Source organism: Oncorhynchus mykiss, chromosome 7 (assembly GCF_057628025.1).
Source record: "Oncorhynchus mykiss isolate SJ-2025 chromosome 7, ASM5762802v1, whole genome shotgun sequence".
NCBI lineage: Eukaryota > Metazoa > Chordata > Actinopteri > Salmoniformes > Salmonidae > Oncorhynchus > Oncorhynchus mykiss.
In genome coordinates this window covers 71,759,776-71,787,204 of record NC_143028.1, presented here as the reverse complement: position 1 = coordinate 71,787,204, position 27,429 = coordinate 71,759,776, and the positions used below count along the sequence as shown (strand labels likewise).

Genomic DNA, 27,429 nt, shown 5'->3' with positions numbered 1-27,429 from the left:
TAAACATTTGTGTGCAGAAAATATCAGTTGTAAGGACAACCATTGTGTCAAATGCATTGTATATCAGTTGTGCAGACCTGAGTGTGAACAGGGCCATGGAGGATGTGACCAATGGACAGGAAACCTTCTCATTAATTAATTAATTGTGAAATGGCATTTGTAGATAAAAAGTGACACATAATTGTTTTGGCAATGCTTTATTTTCCAGAAGCCAGCAGATGGAGCCAAAGGTCTCTAATGTGAAGGACAGAAGTTACATTGGGATTGTGAAAACATAGCGATAACTGCCAAAATAATGAAAACAATTGAGAAAATGTGGTATACAAAGTATATTGAAAGCAGGTGCTTCCATACAGGTGTGGTTCCTAAGTTAATTAAGCAAATAACATCCCATCATGCTTAGGGTCATGTATAAAAATGCTGGGCAGGCCATTATTTTGGCTACTATGGCTCTGCCCCCATAGAATGACAATGCTCCCATCCACAGGGCATGAGTGGTCACTGAATGGTTTGATGAGCATGAAAATGATTTAAACCATATGCCATGGCTTTTTTAGTCACCAGATCTCAACCCAATTGAACACTTATGGGAGATTCTGGAGCGGGGCCTTGAGACAGGGTTTTCCACCACCATCAACAAAACATCAAATTATGGAATTTCTTGTGGAAGAATGGTGTCTCATCCCTCCAATAGAGTTACACTAGAATCTATGCCAAAGTGCATTGAAGCTGTTGGTGTATGTTGGTGTTCCCTTTATTTCGGCATTTACCTGTACCTGATACTATCCGGAAACAATAGGAATAATAAGCTAATAAAGTTTTATAAAATAATGTTTAAAAACAGCTTTAATAAAGCATTAGAGCATAATTTCTAACAAGATTTAAGCTAGTTTAAAACACAGAGCCTTAGGCTAAGTTTACAAAGGCAGTCCAATTCTAATCATTTGTCCAATTACTGGCAATGTTCTGATTGGTCAAAATATTAAAATTGGGCTGCCTGTGTAAACTCAGCGAAAGTAGCCTAGATGGGACATATTTTAATATCCAAACAAGGAACCTTATTCTTTAACAGAAGAGAACATAGAGGATAGTGGCTCTGTCCGGTAACAGTGGGTGAAAGGTAAATACTGTACATACTCTTGGAAATTAGATCTCAACAATATTCCTCTACTTCTAGCATTAAGTCATTTATACCTGAAACTTACGCCTATTCAATCCAGCTGTGCCCTACAGCAGCTACTATGTTACGTAGGTGGTATTTTCCTAAAGCTGTAAGGTTTAACGTGCTCTTAAATCTTGTTGTAATCAACACACTTTCACGTTTTATCCTCTTTCTCTGTGCTGTAGTGCTGTTGTTTTTTCACTTGCAAGAAAACTAAAATTCACAATGCAGACGTTTTTCCCTTTTGTAAATGTTGTTGTGATTTCTTCAGGGTCACCTTACAATTGAAACATCTACCACAATCATTGTGTCAAATTAGCAATAGAGAAACATTTGTGCTTCTTCAGTTTCTGTAATGGAAAAGATCTTTATGAAGAACTCCTCCAATTAAGGAAATACCACCCATTTCTTGAAATTCTTCCACCGATGGCCTCTTAGCCTCTACAGGATTACTGGCAACCCCAAAAGACACTGAGGAGTTTGTACTCTGGATTCCAAACGCTGGATAGAGGGGCTCAGTGAATGTGGTCTGAAAAGTGTAAAGGTGGGTCATTGTGTCAGAGGAGACCTCATAGAAGGACACAGTTCCAGCAGGATGGTCCAAAAACACTCCTACTCTCTTGTTTTGCTCAGATAGCTTTGGAGGGGAGGTTATTTTAGTGGTTTCATTATTGTAGTCGGCAGAGTCATGGTACTTGGAGCAGGCAAGACACCAGGAATTGCCATTGGATCCAAGCTTACAGACACGACCATTTCCTTTTCTGCTGATTCCTTTATATGCCACTCCTATGACAGTCAAGTGGCCACTCCCCTCTGCCTCCCAGTAATGGCGCCCACTCAGACCCTCTGTACACAGCACCTGTGGACAGTCAAATCTCTCGGGGTGGTCAGGATACAGCTGCTGCTGTCGAACCCCTGTCACCTGTCTGTTTCCTTGAGACAGTGATAGGAGTCTGCTTACTGTGTTTAGGTCTAGAGCGGGCTCACAGGCATCTGTGGATGAAAAGAGGAGGGGAAATAAGCTGGATCAACCCACGGGTGGGATCTGAACTACCTCATCACTAAAGTGTCTTACCTCCACTACATTTAGAGGAATAATGAATGTGTTATTTTAGTACATTGACCAAAATAGATGAGATGTTAAAACAAAGAAACATACATACACTGCTTAAGCAGCTGTGGTTCTATCCAGATCTCTTCATCGTGGTCCACACTGTGGCAGAGGAACAGAGAGTGAGTGAGTGAGTGAGTGACAAGGAATCAAGTAAAGTGTTGCCATTGGAATTACTGAAGGTCAGAATTCAATCTTGTGGTTCAAATAGGAGAGAAATATGCATACAAATGAAAAGATTGGCACAGATTTACTGCACTAACTTGAGATTACAATGGGCCTCGTCCAGTTTAGCAGAAAGAAGCTTCACGCCTGCGTCTCCTGGGTGATTGAAGCTCAGGTCCAACTCTCTCAGGTGAGAGGGGTTTGACCACAGAGCTGAAGCCAGGACAGCACAGCCTTCCTCTGTGACTTTACAGAATGACAGCCTGCAGAGAAAAACAATTTGGGCTTTTACAACATGACTGAGGCTGGTGAGAGCTGAACTATCTTTTCAGAGATACACTACTGTTAAAGCATTTACATCTACATGTTGGTTATTTAGCAGACTGTCATGATCGTCTAATGAATAAATGGACCAAGGCACAGCGTGCATAGAGTTCCACATGTTTAATTCATGAAACTCACCAAAACAATAAAGAACAAAAACGAACGTGACGCTATGCAGTGCACACAAGCAATAATACATAAACAAGATCCCACACCAAACAGGTTGGAAAAGGCTGCCTAAATATGATCCCCAATCAGAGACAACGATAGACAGCTGTCTCTGATTGGGAACCATACCAAGCCAACCTAGAAATAAATAAACTAGAATGCCCACCCTAACCAAAATAGAGAATAAAGGATCTCTAAGGTCAGGGCATGACACAGACACGCTTATCCAGCCAGTGCATTCAAATAGGGTAGTGTAGGTAAGAGAACCACATATCACAGTCATTGTAAGTATAAACTTTCTAAAACGTCTATCAGAGAAATCAGAGCAAGTGAGGAAAGACAAGTGTTAGAGCAAGAAAGACAGTAAGGTGTTTTTATGATCTAGGGCTAGATGACCTCAGAATGACATACGCATAGCTTTGTTTTGGAGGTGTCAAAGGTGGAACTGCGTTAGAGCTGTCAAATCCACAAGCAGCTCGTTGTGTTACCTGATCACAGACACTGCCATTGGATACAACGAAACCACACCTGACTATAATCCGACAAATCCCATGCAGCCGCATTACAAACACTCAAATTAGACTGATGCATAAATCCCCCATCTAAATGAACATGAAAACATGCATTAGCCTCACATCAATGGTTTGACATTGGAGAGTCATTATTTCTAACATCGATAGAGCCGACACTTTCTAGCGCCATTTTGAACATCTAACACAGTAGGGATATAAGAAAGGGACTGGTTTGTGACACAAAAGTGCAGCTGCTCACTGATATGTCACCTCATACTGCAGTTACACCTCCAACGCTGGCTGACGCTGGTTAACGCTCAATCTGATTGAATCCAAGCCATAGTAATGTACAGTATGTTCGTAAATACTGACCTCAGTATCTCTAGTCTACAGTTTTGATGGCCTAGTCCAGCAGAGAGCAACTTCACTCCTGAATCCTGCAGGTCATTGTGACTCAGGTCCAGCTCTCTCAGGTGAGAGGAGGTTGAGCTGAGAGCTATGGCCAACTCTTCACAACAGTCTTCTGTCAGACAACATCGATTCAGCCTAAATGAAAGAAATAATAATATTACAACATACTAGGCAACAAGTAGCCATAAAAAGAGGAAAATCACAAAGTATTGACTGACCTCAGTTTTTCCAGTTTACAGTGTAGGCTCAACAATCCAGCAGCAAGCAGCTTCACTCCATAATCCTTCAGTCTGTTGTAACTCAGGTCCAACTCAATAAGAGATAAGTTAAGAGAGACCAATATTTCACAAGACTCCCCTGTGATGCCACAGCCAGTAAGTCTATAAAGATGTGAGAACATACCATTGAAACAGGCTGGGATGAACTTCCCAAAAACATAAAGATCATCTTTAGCATTAAGATTATTGTTTCGTCCATTTTCTACCAATGTACTTTTAAGATGATCTTAATGCTAATTATGATCAACGAAAACAGAATGCAATGGAGCTTGCTCTGAAAATTAACCTCAAAGGGATTGTTTGGGATATTGGCAACGATGCCCTTTATCTACTTCCCAAGAGTCAGTTGAACTTGTGTAAACCATTTTTATGTCTCTGTGTTCAGTGTGATGGACGTTGCCAACTTGCGTTAGCGCAATTGCTAACTTGCGTTAGCGCAATTGAAACTAGCTTTAGGGCAAGCAAATGCTACTGTAGTTAGCATTGGCCTCTAACTTCCTTTACACTGTACAGTCATATAAATGGTATTCACAAGATTATCTGACTCTGGGGAAGTAGATAAAGTTCCAAACTATGTCTTTAACAAAACAATCCAACAATGTTACAGTTTCTGGTTTTCTTAAAACTTCTTAAAGCATTGTAGGTTAAGGGCTTGTAATTCAGCATTTCACTGTAAGGTCTACACCTGTTGCATTCGGTGCATGTGTCAAATACAATTTGATTTGGTGATATAAAGATGTCTCCAAATGTACTGACCTCAGTGTCTCCAGTTTGCAGTGTGGATCCTCCAGTCCAGCAAAAAGTATAAACTCTCCATCATCAAACAGCTCACTGTTCCTCAGGTCCAACTCTCTCAGAGGTGAGTATGCAGATTGGAGAACGGAGGCCAGTGTGTCACAGACCTGATTTGAAAGAGTACAGCCAGACAGTCTGCAGAAACAGAGAACATATCATTTCAGTCTGATGTTGTGCAGGCCATGGCAAACTGTTAAATCCTATTTTATTTGGTGTCTGCTGAGTAGGATTGGTTCATAATAACTTGATCTCTTGCAACCTGTTGTTCTGATAAAAAAATATAGATATATAAGTGAAATGAAAGCAAACGCACACAAATGGTTAGGGCTATTAGGTCTCTCAGCATACATACATATTATGAAAAATGTGGGCTAGAATTATTCAGATTTCATCATTTTCTGGTATGTGTGAGATTAGTATTGACTGAAGCCTTACATTGCCTTTCTGCAGTTTCTTACAGCTGGGAGCAGTCTGTCATGCCCCTCCTCTGATGTGTTGTATTTCACCAAGTCAAACTCATCCTGCACCTCCTCTGACATCAGAAGCACATAGGCCAGTGCTGAGCAGTCAGCAGGTGACAGTTCTTCTCCAGACTCAAGGAACTTCTGAACGTTCTCCTGAACTGAATTGTCCTTCATCTCAGTCAAACAGAGGAAAAGGTTGATGTACCTTTCAGGTGACACATGATGTGCACCAGGATTCTTGAGGTATTTTCTAATCTCCTCAACAGTCTCTGAGCTGATCTTTGTCTTTGGCAGTAGGCCTTGCAACAATCTCTGATTGGAATCCAGTGTTATGCCAACAAGGAAGCGGAGGAATAGGTCCAGGTGTCCATTTAGACTATTCATGGCTTTGTCCACCATCATCTTCAGCAACTCATGCAAGGGAAGCGCTGCAGAAGTATTCTCCAGGAAAGACTCAAGGGCCTTGATGTTGTTGCTCACACAGCAGTGAAAGACATGCAGTGCAGCAAGGAACTCCTGAAAGGTCAGGTGCACAAAGCAGTACACCTTTGAATACAACCCACACTCTTCTTTCAGGAATTCTGTGCAAAACTCTGAGTATGTTGAGGCTTCACTAACATCAATCCCACAGTTTCTCAGGTCTTCCTCGTCGAATATGATATTGCCCTCTTGCAGCTGTTCAAATGCTAATCGTGCCAGGTTCAAAATGAAGATTTTCTTTGATGCCAAGATCTTCTGTCTATCCCTCTCATTCTGCCCTTGATACTTTTCATTTGCCAGGTTTATCTGAATGACCATGAGGCGAGCGTACATCTCAGTCAGAGTTGTAAGGATCTCTCCTCTCTCATTTCTCTGTTTACAAAACACATCCTCTAGAACCTTTGCAGTGATCCAACAGAAGACTGGTATGTGGCACATGATGTGGAGGCTCCTTGATGTCTTTACATGTGTTATGATTTTGTTGGCTAGTTTCCCTTCACCGAATCTCTTCTTAAAGTATTCTTCTCTCTGCGTGTCAGTGAATCCTCGTACTTCTGAAATCCGGCTGACCAAGTCGCGGGGAATCTGATTTGCTGCTGCTGGTCTGGAGGTTATCCAGAGGAGCGCTTTGGGACACAGAGTCCCCTTGATGAGGTTAGTCAGCAACTCGTCTACTGATGAGATCTGTGTCATATCAAACAGTGTCTCGTTGTTTTGGAAATCCAAGGGAAGTCTGCTTTCATCCAGACCATCAAAGATGAACAGAACTTCACCATCAGTGTAGTTCTTTACATCTTCTATCTCAGAAAGTTCAGGGTGAAAGCCATTTAAAAGTCCATGAAGACTGCATTGTTTTTTAATCAGATTCAGCTCTCTGAAAGGAAGCACAAATATGAAATCTACATCTTGATTGGCTTGTCCTTCTGCCCAGTCGACGATGAACTTTTTCACTGAGACCGTTTTTCCGATTCCAGCGATGCCCTTCGTCAGCACAGTCCTTATGCGTTCCTCTTCTCCATGTGATTGTTTAAAAATGTTATTACAGTCGATAGGGGTGTCTGGTGATGTTTTTCTCCTGGATGTATATTCAATCTGCCGAACCTCATGTTCTTTATTAACCCCTTCACACTCTCCCTGTGTGATGTAGAGCTGTGTGTAAATCCTATTAAGGGGAGTTTGATCTACTGCAGTGCCTTCTAACACCAATGCAAACTTCTTCCTCAGACTGGCTTTGTATGTCTTGAGAATATCATTCGCTAGAATGAAATGTAAACAAAAACATGAAGTTCAAGTTATGAAGTAAAGCACCTTACTCTTATTGTAACCCTCTTTTGAATAAGTTTACTCTGTCACTCAGAAGCCACTCAAAGTCTCAGAACAAACATTCATGTGGAGTATATTGCTCCAGCCAACTGATTCTGAGATTCAAACTTATATCACCATTTTGAATTAACACCAGATCAAAATATATTTATGCTGAGTTGAATGAATTAGATCTGGGGAAAATGCCTAAATCTGTGGTGTTGTTTTTTTGTGCTGTCAAATACCAGGTCGTATGGTACGCCTGGGGCAGGCGTAATGAACTGATGCTCAACTCACTGGAGAAACAAAAGAGAGAAAAGACAGAGACTGAGTTAAAGTAGTCCACCATTCTATTCCTAAAGAGGACAATCATCATTGATATAAGGTGTCAGGAAATTGAATGTGCACAATAAAGTGTATAGGGCCTTACTTTAGTAGTATATAGAACAGTAGCAACACTTGATGGAGAATAGGCAGTAGATAGAATTACAAGAAATACAATGTTTGATGCCTTACCCTTGTTGTGTGGAACAGCTATGTGGGGCTTCTAGAAATAATAAAGAAAAACAATAATTATTGTAGGAATCCTACAGTTCTGAATATGAATTTAAGGAATCCTGGAGTAAGTAAATCAACCGTATGACAACACATCAGCTACCATCTGACCTGGGCAGAGAATAGTTGTAAATACCAACTTTTCAAATACTTACTGTAAGGTAGTCAAATATAGTTTACATAGAGTTTCAACTTAAAGGCAACTTTTTTCTTCGATATTCAAATACAGGTCTCAAAAAAACTAATCATATCTGAACGTATTTTGAATAACTCTCAGAAAACCAAATAATATTTGAAAGTATTTGATTATATGCAAGTTATTTGAAGAAAAAAAATGTATTTGATGGCTGACAAATACGGTATTCCAATAGTTGTAGTCACCTCCAAAGTAACTATTTGTTCCCCAGGGAAAATAGTTACTTTCCACAAAGCATAGTTAAAACTATAGTTATCCCAGGTCTGCACAACACAACACAACATAACATCTGACCTGAGATGTTTCACTAAAACCGGTATCTGTTCATACAGACATCAACTGTGTGAGAATGATAAAGTGTTCACCTGTTTTTGGCACAGTGATGATGATGTCTCTTACAGTAGAGTTGTAGATGAATGGGGCGATGATAGTGCTTCCATCCTGCGCTCTAATGGAGGTTGGGATAGAAACTACTCTATGCTCCTCAACATGCTGGTCTTCTGTTAATTGACAATCAAACAGAACAACATTGGCATAGTGACTTGAAAATTGGTGGTGAACATTCTAATTGCACGTAGATCCAAATGTACTTGGTCAATCATTTTGAGCCTTAAACATTATAAGGATACTTTTTCTTACAAATAAATCGGAAAAATAATCATTATTTTCATAAATGTGTCTTACTTTCTTGGTGTCTAATAACATGTTGTTGTAGTAGGTTCGGTTCAGAATGTGTTCTGGATCTCTTTCCACACTCGGGGCAGCCAGGGTCTCCTGATGGAGCAGGCTGGTCCCTGTAGCTGCCGATGCACTGTCTGCACACTCTGTGTCCACAGTTAAAAGAGACGGGGTCTCTCAGCCCCTGCTCACACACTGAACAGCTGGACTGATGCTCGTTCAGACCTTCCCTCCAGCTCCACTCACCGCTGAGCGAGAGAGAAGAGCTATTCAGTGTGTTTGTGTGTGTGTACTTGTTTTCCTACATTATCAGGACCTCATTGTCCTAACATTTCACCCTAATGTCCTGAAAAGGTAAGAAAACAAGTCAGGACATTTTTCAGGTCCTGAATTTGTTCAAATGCTATTTTAAGCTTTAGGGTTAATTTTAGGTTTTTGGGATTAAGGTTAGGGTTAGATTTAGGGTTAGGTTTAAGGTTAGGGAAAATAGGATTTTTAATGTTCAAGCATTTGTACAGTCCAAAAATTCTGGAATTTCACAAAAACATAGCTTTGTGTGTGAGTGTCATGTGTCTGTCACATGTCGTTATGGCTTCATTGAGGGATGTTGACGCAACATAAAAGACTGAAACAAATAAAAAAAACAGGAAGAACGACCAATTAAGAAAGCTTGTGCCATCCCTCTGCTGTGGCGAAACTGCCTGCTGAGCCAGCACGAGTGTTTAGCAATCAATACCATTAATAGGAAGTCATTGTTTATTTTCATGACAGGCGTCCACACGCAGGGTGTTGTATTGTTGGGAGGTAGAATAAACATGTGTATAAGCCCATGTATCCCCCTCTTCTTCAATACCCATAGGACAAAAACCCACCTGTGTTCCATTACAGCGGATTTTACTCAGCACATGCAGTTGGATCCTTCATCATGGTAGACCTTCAACATCTTTTCAACAATGTCTGTCACGCCTCTTGGGATGGGTGGGAAGTCCTACAGAGTCACAGAAAAACCTGAACCAACTCATCTCCAGGACACCCAGAAGGTCTATAAGGGAGTGTGTCATGTTGACAAGCTGAAACATACACGTTAGCATGGCCACCAGATGAGAACTAAACTCTGTAAAACTGAGACTCATAACCAATTTATTTATCTTTATCTACTCCTATTATTACTTCAGAACTAAAGGGCGCAATTTTGCTCTTTTCAGAACTCACTTTCTATTTACAGAATAAATCCATAGCAGCAACGTTTCGGTCCGGAGCAGTGAGATCTTTATTTTATTATTTCTTACACACAGTGGGACAAACACAGGTGTAAATAAAACTAGTTTTGATGCAGTGGAGCTGTGCCCTTTGCTTTTGTTCTATCAGTTTGGTGAACAAATATGTTGTTTTTCTCTAAAAGGGCAGCACTTATATAGTCATTAGTGCTGTGCACATCCCAGGCTGACTATATTTAAGATGCCTGCCAGATCTCACAACGCCACCACTGTTTTTATAATAGTCACGTTCCAGACAAACTACATTTCAGGCATTACATTGCATTAAACAATGGGCATCAGATTGCTATATCATAAGATGTGGTTAGCTGATATGTTAAATACCAATCCATGCGTTGTGAGATCTGGCAGCTAGGCGTCCGCAATCCAGTCGGCCTGGAACACGGCACTATCTTAAACTGCATTCTCTAGGTATGTGTTATCTACGGATATCTTACATAACATGGACATGTGATAAAAGAACACTTTGTTCGACTGGCCTGGCCTAAAGAGAGGTACGTGCACAGTCTAGCCACATGCTATTAACGTCATGTTGACGGTTGGTATGCAGCCATACCAATATTTCTAGTTTTGTCAAGTGGGCAGCATGAAAGCCTGAGACCCACACTGAAAACAAGTGTTGTATAAAAAAAACATTATTGTGTTATTCTCTATTTGATTTGTCCTTTATTAACTGTACAATTGTTTACTCTAAAAAATAAATGTTTTCTGATCAGTCTCATTGCACAAATACCAATCTGTCTGGATATGTTGAGGTTTATATGTCTCTTCCTGATAAATAACTTGGTTACTGTAAAACTTCTGTCAATCATTAGCCACAGTGGTGAGTAGCCAAATGCATCACAGAAAACAGTTGAACAATTCCTAAGCCGTGACGTCTGGAGCAGTAATACTTTACATCAGAGTAGAGGTATTACTATATCATGTGGACAACAATGAAATGCATTACTGGGCCAATAAGTAATCCCCAAAGCACATTCCAGTCCAACCCGCCACAACAGTATGTGCCCACAACTTCGTTGCCTAGGTCATAGTGAATCCTGTAATATAAAACCAAACATTTTCCCTTTTAAGAAAACAAAAACTAACCAACTGGAAATGTATAGTGATATCATCTGGTCTGTTCTGCTTACCCTCTGTTCGTTTGATGGTTATGATGTGCGATTTTCTTCCTTCTTATTACACCCAAGACCTCCTGAGTCTGACTTTTGGTTTCAGTTATTGTCAGGTTGATATTGACTGTACTTATCAACAGTCCGTCCTTACAAGCGCAAATCTGCATTTATTTTCTCTCTCTCTCTCTCTCTATTTACATTGCCAAAGCAAGTGAAATAGATAATAAGGCCGAGCAAAGATGAATTATAAACAAACAGTCGGTTAAATTCATGGTTAATGCATCATTTTCAGATATATTAAAAGTGATTAAGAGACGAAACAACAATGTCATTGAACCAATTCACTGTCCAGAGATCAGGGCATTCATCAGCAAAGACTGATAGTATTTTGGACAACCAAATTGAAGTCAAAATTATTGATGAAATCGAAGTGTGTCAGCTGTAGGGTGACTTGAGATTCATAATTTACATTTTACCGGTACTACCAGTAGTCTAGGCCAACCGTTAACACCAAGATGGAATGCATTTGAAGTGATGGTGCGCCGCCAAGAACAGCTAGCATGTCCTGCAAAGTACATTACCATTGGCACGCGCACACTAATTTGCGGGGGGGGGTACTGTCACACCCTGACCTGAGAGAGCATTTTTATGTTTTTGAGTAATAAAGAATCATGAACACTTACGACGCTGCGTTTTGTCCATGCCTTCCAACATGAGATGTTACAGAACTACCCACCACCAAAGGACCAAGCAGCGTGGTAAAAAGGACGAGTGGACATGGGAGGAGATCCTGGATGGAAAAGGACTATGGGCGCAGGCTGGAGAGTATCGCTGTCCAAGGGAGGAGATAGAAGCAGCAAGAGCGGAACGACGAAGATATGAGGAATTAGAGGAACGGCGACAACAACGGGAGCCCGAGAGGCAGCCCCCAAAAAATGTTTTTGGGGGACACGGGGTGATTGGTGGTGTCAGGATTTAGATCTGAGCCAACTCCCTGTGCTTACCGTGGGGAGCGTGTGACTGGTCAGGCACCGTGATGTGCAAGGTGTCTCCAGTGAGCATTCACAGGCCGGTGCGCTCTGTGCTAGCGCCCCTCATTTGCCGGGCGAAAGTGGGCGTCCAGCCAGTCCTGTGAGACCTGTTCCGGCTCCACATACGAAGCCTCCAGTGATAATCCATGGCCCGGAGCCTGTAGTGATGATCCATGGCACCAAGCCTCCAGTGATGATCCATGGCATGGAGCTTGTAGTTATGATCCATGACACGAAGCCTCCAGTGATGATCCATGGCCCGTAGCCTGCAGTGAAAATCCAGGGCAAGGAGCCTCCAGCGACTGTCCCCAGTCCGGAGCCTCCAGCGACGGTCCGCAGTCCGGAGCCTCCAGCGATGGTCCGCAGTCTTCAGCAATGAGCTGCAGTCCAGTGCCTCCAGCGGGGGCTCCCAGTCCAGAGCCACCGGCGACGATCTGCAGTCCGGAGCCTCCAGCGGTGGTTCCCAGTTCAGAGCCTCCGGCGATGATTCGCGGTCCGGTTCCACAGAAGCGGAGGGATCAGCGCAGGGAGCGGGGGCTACGTCCCGAACCAGAGCCGCCACTGAGGGTAGATACCCACCCGGACCCTCCCCTATAGGTTCAGGTTTGCGGCCGGGAGTTTTCACCTTTGGGGGGGGTACTGACCACAATCCTCATTCCAGCCCCTTTGGGAGGAAGTACAGAAGTATTTTAACGAATTCACAGCTCAGGTCAACGATCGCAGACATGGGGAGTACTTGTACTTACCTTTTTTGCTATATCAGTTGAGGATTTGCTTGACGCAGTGGAAAAGCGGCTTCCACAAGAAACTAAAATCCCATCAATAGAGTGGATAAGACTGCAGTTTACACCCAAGCATTGCTCTTGTGAGTGGGCCAGTTCTAGCAGCTGCCGACCATGGTTACCACATCAGTAGACTTGTACCATCTATCATGTTGATCCCAGCATCTCCATCTAGTTCATTCTATGATGGGAACGTTCATGTCACTGTCAAGGACAAGGATTTCCAGCCATCCAGCCACCTTCGACACACAGTTGAAAATCTCAGCATCCTCAGAGGAGAGAACTACAGTGAAGATGTGTCTCTCAACAAGTCAATCTTGATCATTCGATCTGATGGTGGGCCAGACCACAGAACTTATGCCTCTGTTCAAGCATTCCACACACTCCTGTTTGTTCAACTGGATCTTGACATGCTTATCGCTTGTAGAACAGCATCAGGTGACAGCTGGGCCAACTCTGCCAAGATAATTAATTCCCTTCTAAACTTGGGGTTTCAGGGAACAGCCCTGGCTAGTTAGAAGATGGAAGAATCAAATGAGAAGCGTGTGAAGAAGTGAGGCACAATGACAAGCCTACATGAAGCAGCCACCAAACAACCAGATATGAAAGAGGCTTTTGAAAAGCGTATGCATCCTGTTGCAGCTCTTGTGATTGGTCGGTTTGAGTGCCTGGAAAGGAACACACATAGAAGTACATCAGCCCACAACACAGGAAGAAATTGCCAATATTTCACAACAATTCAACATCATTGATACAAAAGTTGACATGATGCACGACCTCAGCAGAAAAGGCCTTGACAAGGAACAGTACAAGCAATTCCAGGACATACATTTCAAAATGTCACTATACATGGTACAGATCAATAAATGTGAGGGAGAAGATCCATGCTGGTACTGCTTAATGAATCCTTCATGCTTGCCAGAAGAACAGTTTAAGAAATTAAGGTTTGTGCCCGATCAAACATTGACTTCAGACAGACGTGAGTACCAGACATTTGATTATCTGTACAGCTTGGACACCACTGACAAGGATAGGCCTTCTCTGACGAGAAATATAGAACATGTAAAAAGGAGTGCTGCCATGATCAGTGCAAAGGTGAAAGCCACCATCAACTGTGTTGAATGTGAGAAACCAAGGTGCTTGTATGCCAAAATAAAGCTGTTTAAAGAAGAACAGAAAGCAGTCCCAACGCATTCACATTCTGAGCACACACCTTTGAGGGGCCTCTGTGTTGAGGGTCAGCGAAGTGGAGGTATTGTTTACTAACTTCACCACCTGGAGCGGCCCGTCAGGAAGTCCAGGACCCAGTTGCACAGGGCGGGGCTAATACCCAAGGCCCCAGTTGCACAGGGCGGGGCTAATACCCAAGGCCCCGAGCTTAATGATGAGCTTGGAGGGTACTAGGGTGTTGAAGGCTGAGCTATAGTCAATGAACAGCATTCTTACATAGGTATTCCTCTTGTCCAGATGTGATTGGGCAGTGTGCAGTGCAATGGCGATTGCATCTTCTGTGGATTTATTTGGCCGGTATGCAAATTGAAGTTGGTCTAAGGTGTCAGGTAAGGCAGAAGTGATATGATCCTTAACTAGCCTCTCAAAGCACTTCATGATGATAGAAGTGAGTGCTACGGGGCGAAAGTCATTTAGTTCAGTTACGTTTGCTTTCTTTGGTACAGGAACAATGGTGGGCATCTTGAAGCAAGTGGGGCAGCAGACTGGGATAGGGAGAGATTGAATATGTCCTTAAACACTCCAGCCAACTGGTCTGTGCAAACTCTGAGGACGAGGCTAGGGATGGCGTTTGGGCCGGCAACCTTGCGTGGGTTAACACGTTTAAATGTCTTACTCACGTCGACCGTGGAGAACGAGAGCCGACAGTCTTTGGGAGCGGGCCGCCTCGGTGGCACTGTGTTATCCTCAAAGCGAGCAAGGAAGGTGTTTAGCTTGTCCGGGAGCAAGACATCGGTGTCCACGACGTGGCTGGTTTTCCCTTTGTAATCTGTGATTGTCTGTAGACCCTGCCATATACGTCTCGTGCCTGAGTCGTTGAATTGAGACTCCACATTGTCTCTGTACTGACATCTTATGGAGGGAATAACTACACTGTTTGTATTCAACCATATTCCCAGTCACCTAGCCATGGTTAAATGCAGTGGGTCGCGCTTTCAGTTTTGTGCAAATGCTGCCATCTATCCACGGTTTCTGGGTAGTCACAGTGGGAACAACATCCGCTATACACTTCCTGATGAACTTAGTCACCGTGTCAGTGTATACGTCGATGTTATTCCCAGAGGCTACCTGGAACATATCCCAGTCCGCGGGATCAAAACAATCTTGAAGCATGGATTTCGATTGGTCAGACCAGCTTTGAATAGACCTTAGCACGGGTACTTCCTGTTTGAGTTTCTGCCTATAGGAAGGGATGAGCAAAATGGAGTCATGATCTGATTTGTCAAAGGGAGGGGGGGAGGGCCTTGTGGAAGTTGGAGAAGCGGTGGTCGAGTATTTTAGCAGCACGAGTACTACAGTCAATGTGTTGATATAACTTCGGTTGCGTTTTCCTCAAATTTGCTTTGTTAAAATCCCCAGCTACAATAAAATGCGGCCTCAGTATATGTGGTTTCCAGTTTGCACAAAGTCCAGTGTAGTTCCTTCATGGCCGTCGTGGTATCGGCTTGAGGGGGAATATACACGGCTGTGACTACAACCGAAGAGAATTCTCTTGGGAGGTAATATGGTCGGCATTTGATTGTGAGGTACTCTAGGTTGGGTGAACAAAAGGACTTCAGTTTCTGTACGTTACCACAATCACACCATGAGTATTTAATCATGAAACATGCACCTCGCCTTTCTTCTTCCTGGAGAGTTCTTTATTCCTGTCTGCGCAATGTACTAAGAACCCAGCTGGCTGTATGGACGGGGAAGGTCTATCCGGAGAGAGCCATGATTCCGTGAAACAGAGTATGTTACTGTCCCTGATGTCGCTCTGGAAGGAGATCCTCGCCCTGAGCATATCTACTTTATTGTCCAGAGACTGAACATTAGCAAGTAATATACTCAGAAGCGGTGGATGGTGTGCATGTCTCCTGAGTCGGACTAGAAGTCCACTCCGAATACCTCTTCTCCGCCGCCGGCATCTTGGAGCAGCCTCTGGGTTCAATTAAATTGCCCTGGGGGGTACGAACAAAGGATCGAATTCAGGAAAGTAGTATTCCTGATCGTAATGCTGGTGAGTTATCACCGCTTTGATATCTAAAAGTTATTTCCGGCTGCATTTAATAACACAAAAACAATTCTGGGCTAATAATGTAAGAAAGAACACGCAAAAATGTTTGAGCATAGAGTGAGATTATATTGGAGTGAAGTAGGGAATGTTACTTTTTTTTTTTAAATTATGTTTAAAAATGTATGAATTCCAGAAAGTCAGAACAGCCAGAAGGAGGCAGCCTGTCAAGGCAGGCATCCTGTGAAAGCAAACATCCTGTCTAGGCGAGGAAAGGTGGGTGCTGAGAAAGCACATTCTGAGCGATGGCTGCATAAGGTGTTAACCACTGAATGCATCATCGAAGCAGGTGTTAGCCTCAATGAGTTAGCAGAAAGAGAAATGGAGGGTTTAAAAGAGCCATGAATTTTTGGAGAGGTAAAACTCTTTGAGCTTGCTAGAAGAACCTGTCAAATGCTGGAAGATTTTTCTATAGCTTTTTAAGAATTAAATGACACATATTTTGTTACATTACAGTCTTATTCTAAAATGGATTAAATACAATCAATTCCTCAAATCTACACGCAATATCCCATAATGATACCCCATAAATAACCTATTTACATAAGTATTCAGGCACTTTGCTATGAGATTCGAAATTGAGCTCAGGTGCATCCTGTTTCCATTGAACATCCTTGAGATGTTTCTACAACGTGATTGGAGTCTACCTATGGTAAATTCAATTGATTGGACATGATTTGGAAAGGCAAACAGCAGTCTAAATAATATGTGGTCCATATATGGTCCCACACTTGACAGTGCATGTCAGAGCAAAAACCAAGCCATTGGATCAAAATAATTGTCCGAAGAGCTCCGAGACAGGATTGTATCGAGTCACAGATCTGGGGAAGGGTATCAAAACGTTTCTGCAGCATTGAAGGTCCCCAAGAACACAGTGATCTCCATCATTCCTAAATGGAAGAAGTTTGGACCACCAAGACTCTTCCTAGAGCTGGCCGCCCATCCAAACTGAGCAATTGGGGGAGAAGGACCTTGGTCAGGGAGGTGACCAAGAACCCAATGTTCACTCTGCCAGAGCTCTAGAGTTCCTCTGTGGAGATAGAAAAACCTTCCAGAAGGAAAACCATCTTTGCAACACTCCACCAATCAGGCCTTTATGGTAGAGCGGCCAGACGGAAGCCACTCCTCAGTAAAAGGCACATGACAGCCTGCTTGGAGTTTGCCAAAAGGCACCTCATGACTCTCAGACCATGAAAAACAAGATTCTCTGGTCGGATGAAACCAAGATTGAACTCTTTGGCCTGAATACCAAGCGTCACATCTGGAGGAAACCTGGCACCATCCCTACGGTAAAGCATGGTGGTGACAGAATTATGCTGTGGGGGTGTTTTTCAGAAGCAGGGAATGGGAGACTAATCAAGATCGAGGGAAAGATGAACAGAGCACAGTACAGAGAGATCCTTGGTGAAAACCTGCTCCAGAGTTCTCAGGACTTCAGACTGGGGTGAAGGTTCACCTTCCAACAGGACTACGACCCGAAGCGCACAGCCAAGTCTTTGAATGTCCTTGAGTGGCCCGGCCAGAGCCCGGACATGAACCTGATCAAACATCTCTGGAGAGACCTGAAAAAAGCTGTGCAGCAATGCTCCGCATCCAACCTGACAGAGGTTGAGAGGATCTGCGGAGAAGAATGGGAGAAACTCCACAGATACAGGTGTGCCAAGCTTGTAGTGTCATACCCAAGAAGATTTGAGGCTGTAATCACTGCCATAGTTGCTTCAACAAAGTACTGAGTAACGGGTCTGAATACTTTTTCAATGGGAAAAGTGGGCCATTTTGAGTCTGTAATCGAACCCACAAATGCTGATGCTCCAGATACTCAACTAGTCTAAAGAAGGCCAGTTTTATTACTTCTTTAAACAGCACAACAGTTTTCAGCTGTGCTAACATAATTGCAAAGGGTTTTCTAATGATCAACTAGCCTTTTAAAATTATAAACTTGGATTAGCTAACACAACATGCCATTGGAACACAGGAGTGATGGTTGCTGATAATGGGCCTCTATACACCTATGTACAGTGCCTTGCGAAAGTATTCGGCCCCCTTGAACTTTGCGACCTTTTGCCACATTTCAGGCTTCAAACATAAAGATATAAAACTGTATTTTTTTGTGAAGAATCAACAACAAGTGGGACACAATCATGAAGTGGAACGACATTTATTGGATATTTCAAACTTTTTTAACAAATCAAAAACTGAAAAACTGGGCGTGCAAAATTATTCAGCCCCTTTACTTTCAGTGCAGCAAACTCTCTCCAGAAGTTCAGTGAGGATCTCTGAATGATCCAATGTTGGCCTAAATGACTAATGATGATAAATACAATCCACCTGTGTGTAATCAAGTCTCCGTATAAATGCACCTGCACTGTGATAGTCTCAGAGGTCCGTTAAAAGCGCAGAGAGCATCATGAAGAACAAGGAACACACCAGGCAGGTCCGAGATACTGTTGTGAAGAAGTTTAAAGCCGGATTTGGATACAAAAAGATTTCCCAAGCTTTAAACATCCCAAGGAGCACTGTGCAAGCGATAATATTGAAATGGAAGGAGTATCAGACCACTGCAAATCTACCAAGACCTGGCCGTCCCTCTAAACTTTCAGCTCATTCAAGGAGAAGACTGATCAGAGATGCAGCCAAGAGGCCCATGATCACTCTGGATGAACTGCAGAGATCTACAGCTGAGGTGGGAGACTCTGTCCATAGGACAACAATCAGTCGTATATTGCACAAATCTGGCCTTTATGGAAGAGTGGCAAGAAGAAAGCCATTTCTTAAAGATATCCATATAAAGTGTTGTTTAATGTTTGCCACAAGCCACCTGGGAGACACACCAAACATGTGGAAGAAGGTGCTCTGGTCAGATGAAACCAAAATTGAACTTTTTGGCAACAATGCAAAACGTTATGTTTGGCGTAAAAGCAACACAGCTGAACACACCATCCCCACTGTCAAACATGGTGGTGGCAGCATCATGGTTTGGGCCTACTTTTCTTCAGCAGGGACAGGGAAGATGGTTAAAATTGATGGGAAGATGGATGGAGCCAAATACAGGACCATTCTGGAAGAAAACCTGATGGAGTCTGCAAAAGACCTGAGACTGGGACGGAGATTTGTCTTCCAACAAGACAATGATCCAAAACATAAAGCAAAATCTACAATGGAATGGTTCAAAAAGAAACATATCCAGGTGTTAGAATGGCCAAGTCAAAGTCCAGACCTGAATCCAATCGAGAATCTGTGGAAAGAACTGAAAACTGCTGTTCACAAATGCTCTCCATCCAACCTCACTGAGCTCGAGCTGTTTTGCAAGGAGGAATGGGAAAAAAGTTCAGTCTCTCGATGTGCAAAACTGATAGAGACATACCCCAAGCGACTTACAGCTGTAATCGCAGCAAAAGGTGGCGCTACAAAGTATTAACTTGAAGGGGGCTTGATTAATTTTGCACGCCCAATTTTTCAGTTGTTCCACTTCGTTCCACTTCATGATTGTGTCCCACTTGTTGTTGATTCTTCACAAAAAAATACAGTTTTATATCTTTATGTTTGAAGCCTGAAATGTGGCAAAAGGTCGCAAAGTTCAAGGGGGCCGAATACTTTCGCAAGGCACTGTAGATATTCCATTAAAAATCTACACTGTATTTCTCATCAATTTGATGTTATTTTAATGGACAAAATGTTTTGCTTTTCTTTCAGTAACAAGGACATTTCTAAGTGACCCCAAACTTTTGAATGGTAGTGTATTTTTGTTATTGTACTCAGTTAATATCACCTCATTGATGGAAGTGTGCTGAAGTAGCTCAGCTGAGTTTTTAGATGCCATCTAAGTGACTTTATACAGTTGTAGAACTTGGTAAGACGTTTTTTCTTGTTATTAAATATTGTGCTTCTCATAAAATTATAAAAGACAAAAAATATTTTATTGGCACACCCCGATAAGGGTTTAGTTAAGGGCACTGAAGGGGTCTATCAATTTAATTTACTGTTGATGTTTGCCTGTCATTGATTGGTGATATTGATTTGTGATTGATTGAACTTGGATTTTTTATTGTTTCTGGAATTTTGAATAAACCTGCTTTATTGTTCTGTCACCATGTGCATGTCGATTTACTCTTGGTTTCTGAAATAGACCTGATTAATTGAGTATTTTTTTGCATCTGGTTAATTAGCCTGTTGGGGGCCCGAGTGGCTGGTATAAAGGAACCTAACCTGAGACCCAACTATAGGTACTGAGTGCATTGGTAGGAGTCGTAAGGAGGGGTGTCTCTGGGCTAAAGCCAACCCAGAGGAGGGCGACCCGCTCATAGTGTGCTGAAGAGGAAGCTCTGGCCAGGACGATCCTGAGAAGGTGCCGAGTTTATAGGTTCAGGGTGAAGCACTTAAAATAAGGGTTGTGTTTCATGTAGGCTTACCCTGGCGTGACGTTTTGATAGCAATGTAAATCTCTTGGAAAATGTGACTTATCAACATATTCGGCTATATTTACTTTCAGATTCGAAAATGCTAATTAGCATCAAAGTAGATATCATGCAAGACTACAAATCCCTGCAAGCTCCTGCACGTTCTCTCCGGCTGACACCTTTGTTAACAGGTATCAATGTCAATTTAAACCTTGCACAAGACATTTCACAGAATTGACCATTTAAATGTAAATGTAGCTAATTTATTCATTACTAAAATTAGCTAATTAATCCAGAGATTCTTACCGTTGCCTCGATTCGTCAATCTTGCCCAGATTATTATGGTATTTGGGGGCTCAGTCTAAGTGGTGCAGCAGTCTAAGGCACTGCATCTCAGTGCTAGAGGTGTAACAGTATATTTTTAAACCGTCCCCTCGCCCATACCCGGGCGCGAACCAGGGACCTTCTGCACACATCAACAGTCACCCTCGAAGCATCGTTACCCATCGCTCCACAAAAGCCGCGGCCCTTGCAGAGCAAGGGGAACTACTACTTCAAGGTCTCAGAGCAGGTGACGTCACTGATTGAAACGCTATTTAGCGCCCACGCTAACTAAGCTAGCCGTTTCACATCTGTTACAGAGGCGTCACTACAGACCCTGGTTTGATTCCAGGCTGTATCACAACCGGCTGTGATTGGGAGTCCCATAAGGCGGCGCACAATTGTCCCAGCGTCGTTTGGCCGGGGTAGGCAGTCAATGTAAATAATAATTTGTTTTTAACTGATTTGCCTAGTTAAATAAAGGTTAAATACAAATTGGTAGTTCTTTATGATAGCCACATTAGCAGCTAATTAGCATTTCATTTTTCGGGGGTCAATACAGGTGAATATATTGACCAGGGTAAGCCTACACAAAACACAGCCCTTATTTTAAGTGTTTCTAAAATCCGCTACTGGAAAAATGAATGGTGGAAAAACGATAGGAACCATTTTCTTGTTTGACTGCTAAGTTTTATGGGTATTCTTACTCATAATGTGGTACTTTAGAATAGCATTTCCCAAACAAAAAAAGAGTGTGGTATATGTGGTAAAAACTACAAACGTGTAACTTTTTGCTGCGTACGTCCTAAAGCCACACGCATTATGGCCAATACTGGTCAGTTGCTATTTAATTTGCCACAAGACAACAAGTCCCACAATGCATTGCTTTCGTGCCTTCATACATTCAGGTGGCCACCGTGTTTACTAAAATGAGACTAGATAAAATACGATACCGCTGTCAAAGTAAATATAGCATGATGTCATGTTGTTGAGATAGCTAGCGTGCCCTTGATCTCCTTTTGCGATTTGTGAGTTGCTGAAATTGTCCGCTAGCAAATATCTGTTTATACTCGTCAGCGGCATTAACGAGATATACAGCTATAAAAGTTAGCATTAGCAAGCTACTGTAGTTAGCCAAGTATTTATGCCTTGATTGGCGCATTAGTTATATTTTACTTTAGTGTTTGGTGTCAAGTCAGCTAGCTAGTATCGATTACGAACTAGTAACGTTAGCTAACTTGCTTGCTTCAAACCACAGGTAACGTTAGCTAGCTAAACAGCTAGTCAGGTAACAGTTAGCTAATTCGACTTGCTAACTCTGGCTAGCCTCACAGCTGGATCTTTCCACGATGTGAGTTGGTGCTCGCCTTGCGCCTAAGCTAGTGTTTGTTTACAATCCTAAGATGTACACCTTATTATCTGGTCTGTACAAATACGTGTTCCAGAAGGACGAATACTGCATCTTGATCCTAGGACTGGACAATGCAGGAAAAACGGTTAGTCTTTTAGTTAGAAGAGCAGGTTGATATTACTGTTTATTGTTTGTCTCTTTGTTGGAGAAAGTGCTGCTGCTTGTTTGATTAGGCATGTCTTTCCTACACACACAGACCTTTCTGGAACAGACTAAGACCAAGTTCAGTAAGAACTACAAGGGAATGAATTTGTCCAAAATCACCACTACAGTTGGGCTTAACAGTAAGTAGCCAACCAGCAAGACCGACATTGTTGTGTTGCATTCAATTGTAGTACATTGCTTTCCATGAGTTCATGCCATTGTAATATGTTCTGCTACTCTCTCCTCACAAGTCGGCACAATTGATGTGGGCAAGGCTCGTCTAATGTTCTGGGACCTTGGTGGTCAAGAGGAGCTTCAGTCGCTGTGGGACAAAGTGAACACCAATATCAAATTACACACACTCAAAATAAATTATATCTAGCATGATGTAATATGCCTCATTATCTGTCAACTGATTACATTGATTTGAGGTTGATTGCTGGAACATGGCTTTGTTAACTTTGAATTCACAGTACTATGCTGAGTCCCACGGAGTGATCTATGTGATAGACTCCACCGATGAGGAGCGCCTATCAGAATCAAAAGAGGCCTTTGGTGAGTTTCTCACTAGGTTGTCCAAGGCATTTGGTGAAGAATGTCAACAAGGCTTATGGACTTATCTTTGTCATGGGCTACAGTCCGATTCACTTCCTGAAGTGTACACTTGTTCACTCCATATCATAGCTGTCAAAGGAATGGACTGGTGTGAGAATATGGTAGAAACTCCTTAGGCACTGCTTACACCAATCAAATGACTTTAAAGGGATAGTTCACTCAAACTGTCTATTAGTATTTTGTCCATTAGTTTACTCTTAATACAATCCCAATGCAATGACCTTTTCAAGATACAGCACTTTCAGTACAGAGTAGACACTGTTGAGAGGCTGTCAGCAGATCCACTCATAAGAGAAGGGTAGAGAATTTAACCTTAGCTTGGACTGACAGTTCTGTTTTCTTTTTCCAGAGAAAATGATCAGCAGTGAGGTTTTGGAAGGTGTGCCTCTCCTGGTGCTCGCCAACAAGCAGGATGTGGAGGTATTACAGTCCTGTCTGGTTGTTTTGAAATCATGAGTAGCCCTGTCTAAACTGACCACGTCTTGTATAAACAAAATATGAAGAGGCCTGTTAAAGAAATTGTTTTGCCCCTATGATCCATCGCTCATGCACACCTTGGTAGATGACAAAAACAGTGTTTAACATACTATATGTTGCCAAGCTCAGCATAATGCATCATTTTTTTAACTCTTTGAAATTCAGCCTGACAGTTAGACGCAAGCCAGCAACAGGAGAGTTAACAGTTTGAAACCCGGGTCTGACAGGAAAAATCTGTGGGGAAGTGAGCCGGCAACCAGAGGGTTGCTGGTTTCAAATCCTAGATGCCATTTGCCTGCTGTTGTACCCTAGAGCATGGCACTTAATCCCCCACTACAACAGCTCCCCGGGTGCCCAGTATGGCAGCCCCCTGCACCTCTCCAAAAACCTATATGTGTATGTATGCTTGTCTTTCAGAGGGGTTGGATTAGAAGTGGAAGTCATATTTCGTCTGGACTGTGTGTTTTTCAGAGGGGTTGGATTAGAAGTGGAAGTCATATTTCAGCTGGACTGTGTGTCTTTCAGAGGGGTTGGATTAGAAGTGGAAGTCATATTTCGGCTGGACTGTGTGTCTTTCAGAGGGGTTGGATTAGAAGTGGAAGTCATATTTCAGCTGGACTGTGTGTCTTTCAGAGGGGTTGGATTAGAAGTGGAAGTCATATTTCGGCTGGACTGTGTGTCTTTCAAAGGGGTTGGATTAGAAGTGGAAGTCATATTTCAGCTGGACTGTTTGTTTTTCAGAGGGGTTGGATTAGAAGTGGAAGTCATATTTCGTCTGGACTGTGTGTCTTTCAGAGGGGTTGGATTAGAAGTGGAAGTCATATTTCGTCTGGACTGTGTCTTTCAGAGGGGTTGGATTAGAAGTGGAAGTCATATTTCGGCTGGACTGTGTGTTTTTCAGAGGGGTTGGATTAGAAGTGGAAGTCATATTTCGTCTGGACTGTGTGTTTTTCAGAGGGGTTGGATTAGAAGTGGAAGTCATATTTCGTCTGGACTGTGTCTTTCAGAGGGGTTGGATTAGAAGTGGAAGTCATATTTCGTCTGGACTGTGTGTTTTTCAGAGGGGTTGGATTAGAAGTGGAAGTCATATTTCGTCTGGACTGTGTGTCTTTCAGAGGGGTTGGATTAGAAGTGGAAGTCATATTTCGTCTGGACTGTGTGTCTTTCAGAGGGGTTGGGGTAGAAGTGGAAGTCATATTTCGGCTGGACTGTGTGTCTTTCAGAGGGGTTGGATTAGAAGTGGAAGTCATATTTAGACGCAAGCCAGCAACAGGAGAGTTAAGTTTGAAACCCGGGTCTGACAGGAAAAATCTGTGGGGAAGTGAGCCGGCAACCAGAGGGTTGCTGGTTTCAAATCCTAGATGCCATTTGCCTGCTGTTGTACCCTAGAGCATGGCACTTAATCCCCCACTACAACAGCTCCCCGGGCGCCCAGTATGGCAGCCCCCTGCACCTCTCCAAAAACCTATATGTGTATGTATGCTTGTCTTTCAGAGGGGTTGGATTAGAAGTGGAAGTCATATTTCGTCTGGACTGTGTGTTTTTCAGAGGGGTTGGATTAGAAGTGGAAGTCATATTTCAGCTGGACTGTGTGTCTTTCAGAGGGGTTGGATTAGAAGTGGAAGTCATATTTCGGCTGGACTGTGTGTCTTTCAGAGGGGTTGGATTAGAAGTGGAAGTCATATTTCGGCTGGACTGTGTGTCTTTCAGAGGGGTTGGATTAGAAGTGGAAGTCATATTTCAGCTGGACTGTGTGTCTTTGACCAATAAAGTGATCTTAATCTAAATCCATGTGATTAGGGTACAGATGGGTGAATTCTCTCTTAGAAGATCCTCTAGGATTGTATTCATTTAGGCTTATGTTTTTGTTTCTCCCCTAGAACTGCATGTCTGTGCCAGACATCAAAACTGCTTTTAGCGACTGTGCTCCAAAGATTGGGAAAAGAGATTGCCTGGTGCAGCCTTGCACAGCCCTAACAGGGTAAGAACAGAGTCCGCATTACTCTGTTGTATATTGGGTCTGATTTGAGAACTCCATTAGGTGTGTGTGTCTGGCCGTAGGAGTGGTTAAGTTACTTTCTGAATGTAATCCGTTAGTTACAAGTTACCTGTCCAAAATTGTAATCAGTAATGTAATTTTGGATAACCCAAACTCCGTATCATCATTGTATTACTTTGAGTTATTTCTGGATTACTTTCCCCTTAAGAGGCATTAGAAGACAGAAAGCATCCCCACAAACATCCTTTCAGAGTTTAAAAGTACTCCAAGAAGTCATCTAGTTTTTCATATCTGTAATCTGATTACAATATTTTAGCTGGTAACGTAACTGATTAATTCGTTTAAAAAAATAATCAGATTACATGTAAATCGGTTTCTGTCTCTGTGCACAAATGAACTGTATATCATCATGGCTCAAAGAACAGCTGTACTCTTGCTGATAATGAATTATTTCTCAGATGGGGTTAATGAAGGCATTAATTCTCTCTTAGGCAGGGGGTTAACGAAGGCATTGAGTGGATGGTGAAGTGCGTCATCAGAAACATTCACCGGACACCGAGACAGAAGGACATCACATAGAACAAGCCATGACCTTCCCAACTCCAGAGCTCCCACAACCAGGATGTATTCATTTGCCACCAAATGGTAGAAAACAGACTGAAACAAGGAGGGACTATATGGACTTACTGTCTAATATGAACCGTTTTCGATTGAAATGCAACCTTAATGAATACGAACGACCCAGGTGTCCCTTTTACTACAATGTGACTTCCAGAAACCGTGATGAACCCTACCCTCTAGCCCCGGCTCCATGTCCTCTTATTTGGGTGCTCTGAACTAATTTAGTTTTCAGATGCAGCTTAGCGTCAAGGGGATACAATTGGGGAAACAATTGATTATTGTGTATTATTTGGTTATGTACCTTGAGGTGTAAAGCTTTTGAAGGCTTTTTCCTTTTGGCCTCAGCTAATGTGTGTCTTTCTGATCAAACTATTATAGTGTCATCGTGTCGTTAGTTTCTCCCTGGCTCTTAAGTACCTCCCTTCGGTAATATAATTCCAGGACCTCTATTCATAAAGCATCTCTGAATAGGAGTACTGATCTAGGATCAGTTTAGCCTTTTAGATCATAAAGAATCAGATTTATATGGATTATATTACTCTCAACCCAATTAGGCTTAGTAGTCTCATTTAACGGTCAAGAGGATGAAACATGACAACTTTATGATTCATATTATGCAACGACATTACATGTAATGGAATTGTACATTGTAACAGAGGGTCAACGATATATTCATAGACGGGAAATACTAGTTTTCGAGTTTGCAATGCCGTGTGTGGTGTTTGTGTATGGTTGAGTACCAAATGGCACCCCATAGTGCTCTGGTCAATAGTAGTGCACTGTATAGGGAATAGGATGCCATTTGGGACACTCCCTCTCTTTTTACTCGGTCAGTCTAACCTTGGTGACATATGTAAAGTAATGCCGATGATCAGGCGGAAAACTTATTTTAATTACAGTATGAAGAAGATTATGTAATAAACATTTCAGAACAGTTAACTGTAGTTTGACTTGACCTTTGGTTCTTAGATTTCCATTGGTGTGATGAATCATGTATAGAATGTCAGCATTTAAATTTTTTTATTTTTTAAGGAGATCGGAAATTCCGGTTCCTTTATTATATTCTATCTGAGACAGACCACTAGGAAGGTAGAGTGGGATACACATGAAGAGGGGAAAACCGACATGATGGGATTCAAAGCCTAGGCACCAGGGTAATGGTAATACTTTATCAGTTGAAGTTAGTTGATTTTTCATCAGAATGTTCTTACTCACCTGCATGTAATACCCACTGGAAAATGTATTAAGTTATTACGCTATTGAGAAAAAGGTATTACTTTCTGTTCATGTTCAACATGTTTATTATGCTATCTGGTGATTTATTACATAAAATAAGAAAACTTATTTTATTAGGG

The 27,429-nt window shown here is 42.3% G+C and overlaps 2 protein-coding genes across 4 annotated transcripts; one reads left to right on the top strand and one right to left on the bottom strand.

Annotated features, from left to right (window-relative positions):
• Nucleotides 1–177: 177 nt before the first annotated feature.
• LOC110528537 (NACHT, LRR and PYD domains-containing protein 3) lies at nucleotides 178–11,115 on the bottom strand. Of its 2 annotated transcripts, none has more exons than XM_090241890.1 (12): nucleotides 11,012–11,115; nucleotides 9,474–9,589; nucleotides 8,608–8,747; nucleotides 8,289–8,423; nucleotides 7,692–7,719; nucleotides 5,362–7,128; nucleotides 4,888–5,061; nucleotides 4,072–4,233; nucleotides 3,815–3,988; nucleotides 2,537–2,701; nucleotides 2,326–2,375; nucleotides 178–2,155 (listed from the first exon to the last, which is right to left on the bottom strand). In XM_090241890.1, the coding sequence occupies exons 2-12, from the start codon at nucleotides 9,482–9,484 to the stop codon at nucleotides 1,506–1,508; spliced, it is 3,456 nt and encodes a 1,151-aa protein (XP_090098016.1). In that variant the 5' UTR covers nucleotides 9,485–9,589; nucleotides 11,012–11,115; the 3' UTR covers nucleotides 178–1,505. The 2 variants fall into 2 exon arrangements, with proteins under 2 accessions (XP_090098016.1, XP_090098015.1); XM_090241889.1 differs by having other exon boundaries at nucleotides 8,608–8,849; nucleotides 11,012–11,104.
• Nucleotides 11,116–21,129: 10,014 nt separating this feature from the next.
• Nucleotides 21,130–27,013, top strand: LOC110528536 (ADP-ribosylation factor-related protein 1). Of its 2 annotated transcripts, XM_021610649.3 has the most exons (7): nucleotides 21,130–22,303; nucleotides 22,415–22,502; nucleotides 22,614–22,696; nucleotides 22,836–22,917; nucleotides 23,327–23,397; nucleotides 25,335–25,435; nucleotides 25,945–27,013. In XM_021610649.3, exons 1-7 carry the CDS (start codon nucleotides 22,211–22,213, stop codon nucleotides 26,030–26,032), a joined length of 606 nt encoding a protein of 201 aa, XP_021466324.1. In that variant the 5' UTR covers nucleotides 21,130–22,210; the 3' UTR covers nucleotides 26,033–27,013. The 2 variants fall into 2 exon arrangements, with proteins under 2 accessions (XP_021466324.1, XP_036840005.1); XM_036984110.2 differs by lacking the exon at nucleotides 25,335–25,435 and having other exon boundaries at nucleotides 21,646–22,303.
• Nucleotides 27,014–27,429: the final 416 nt, after the last annotated feature.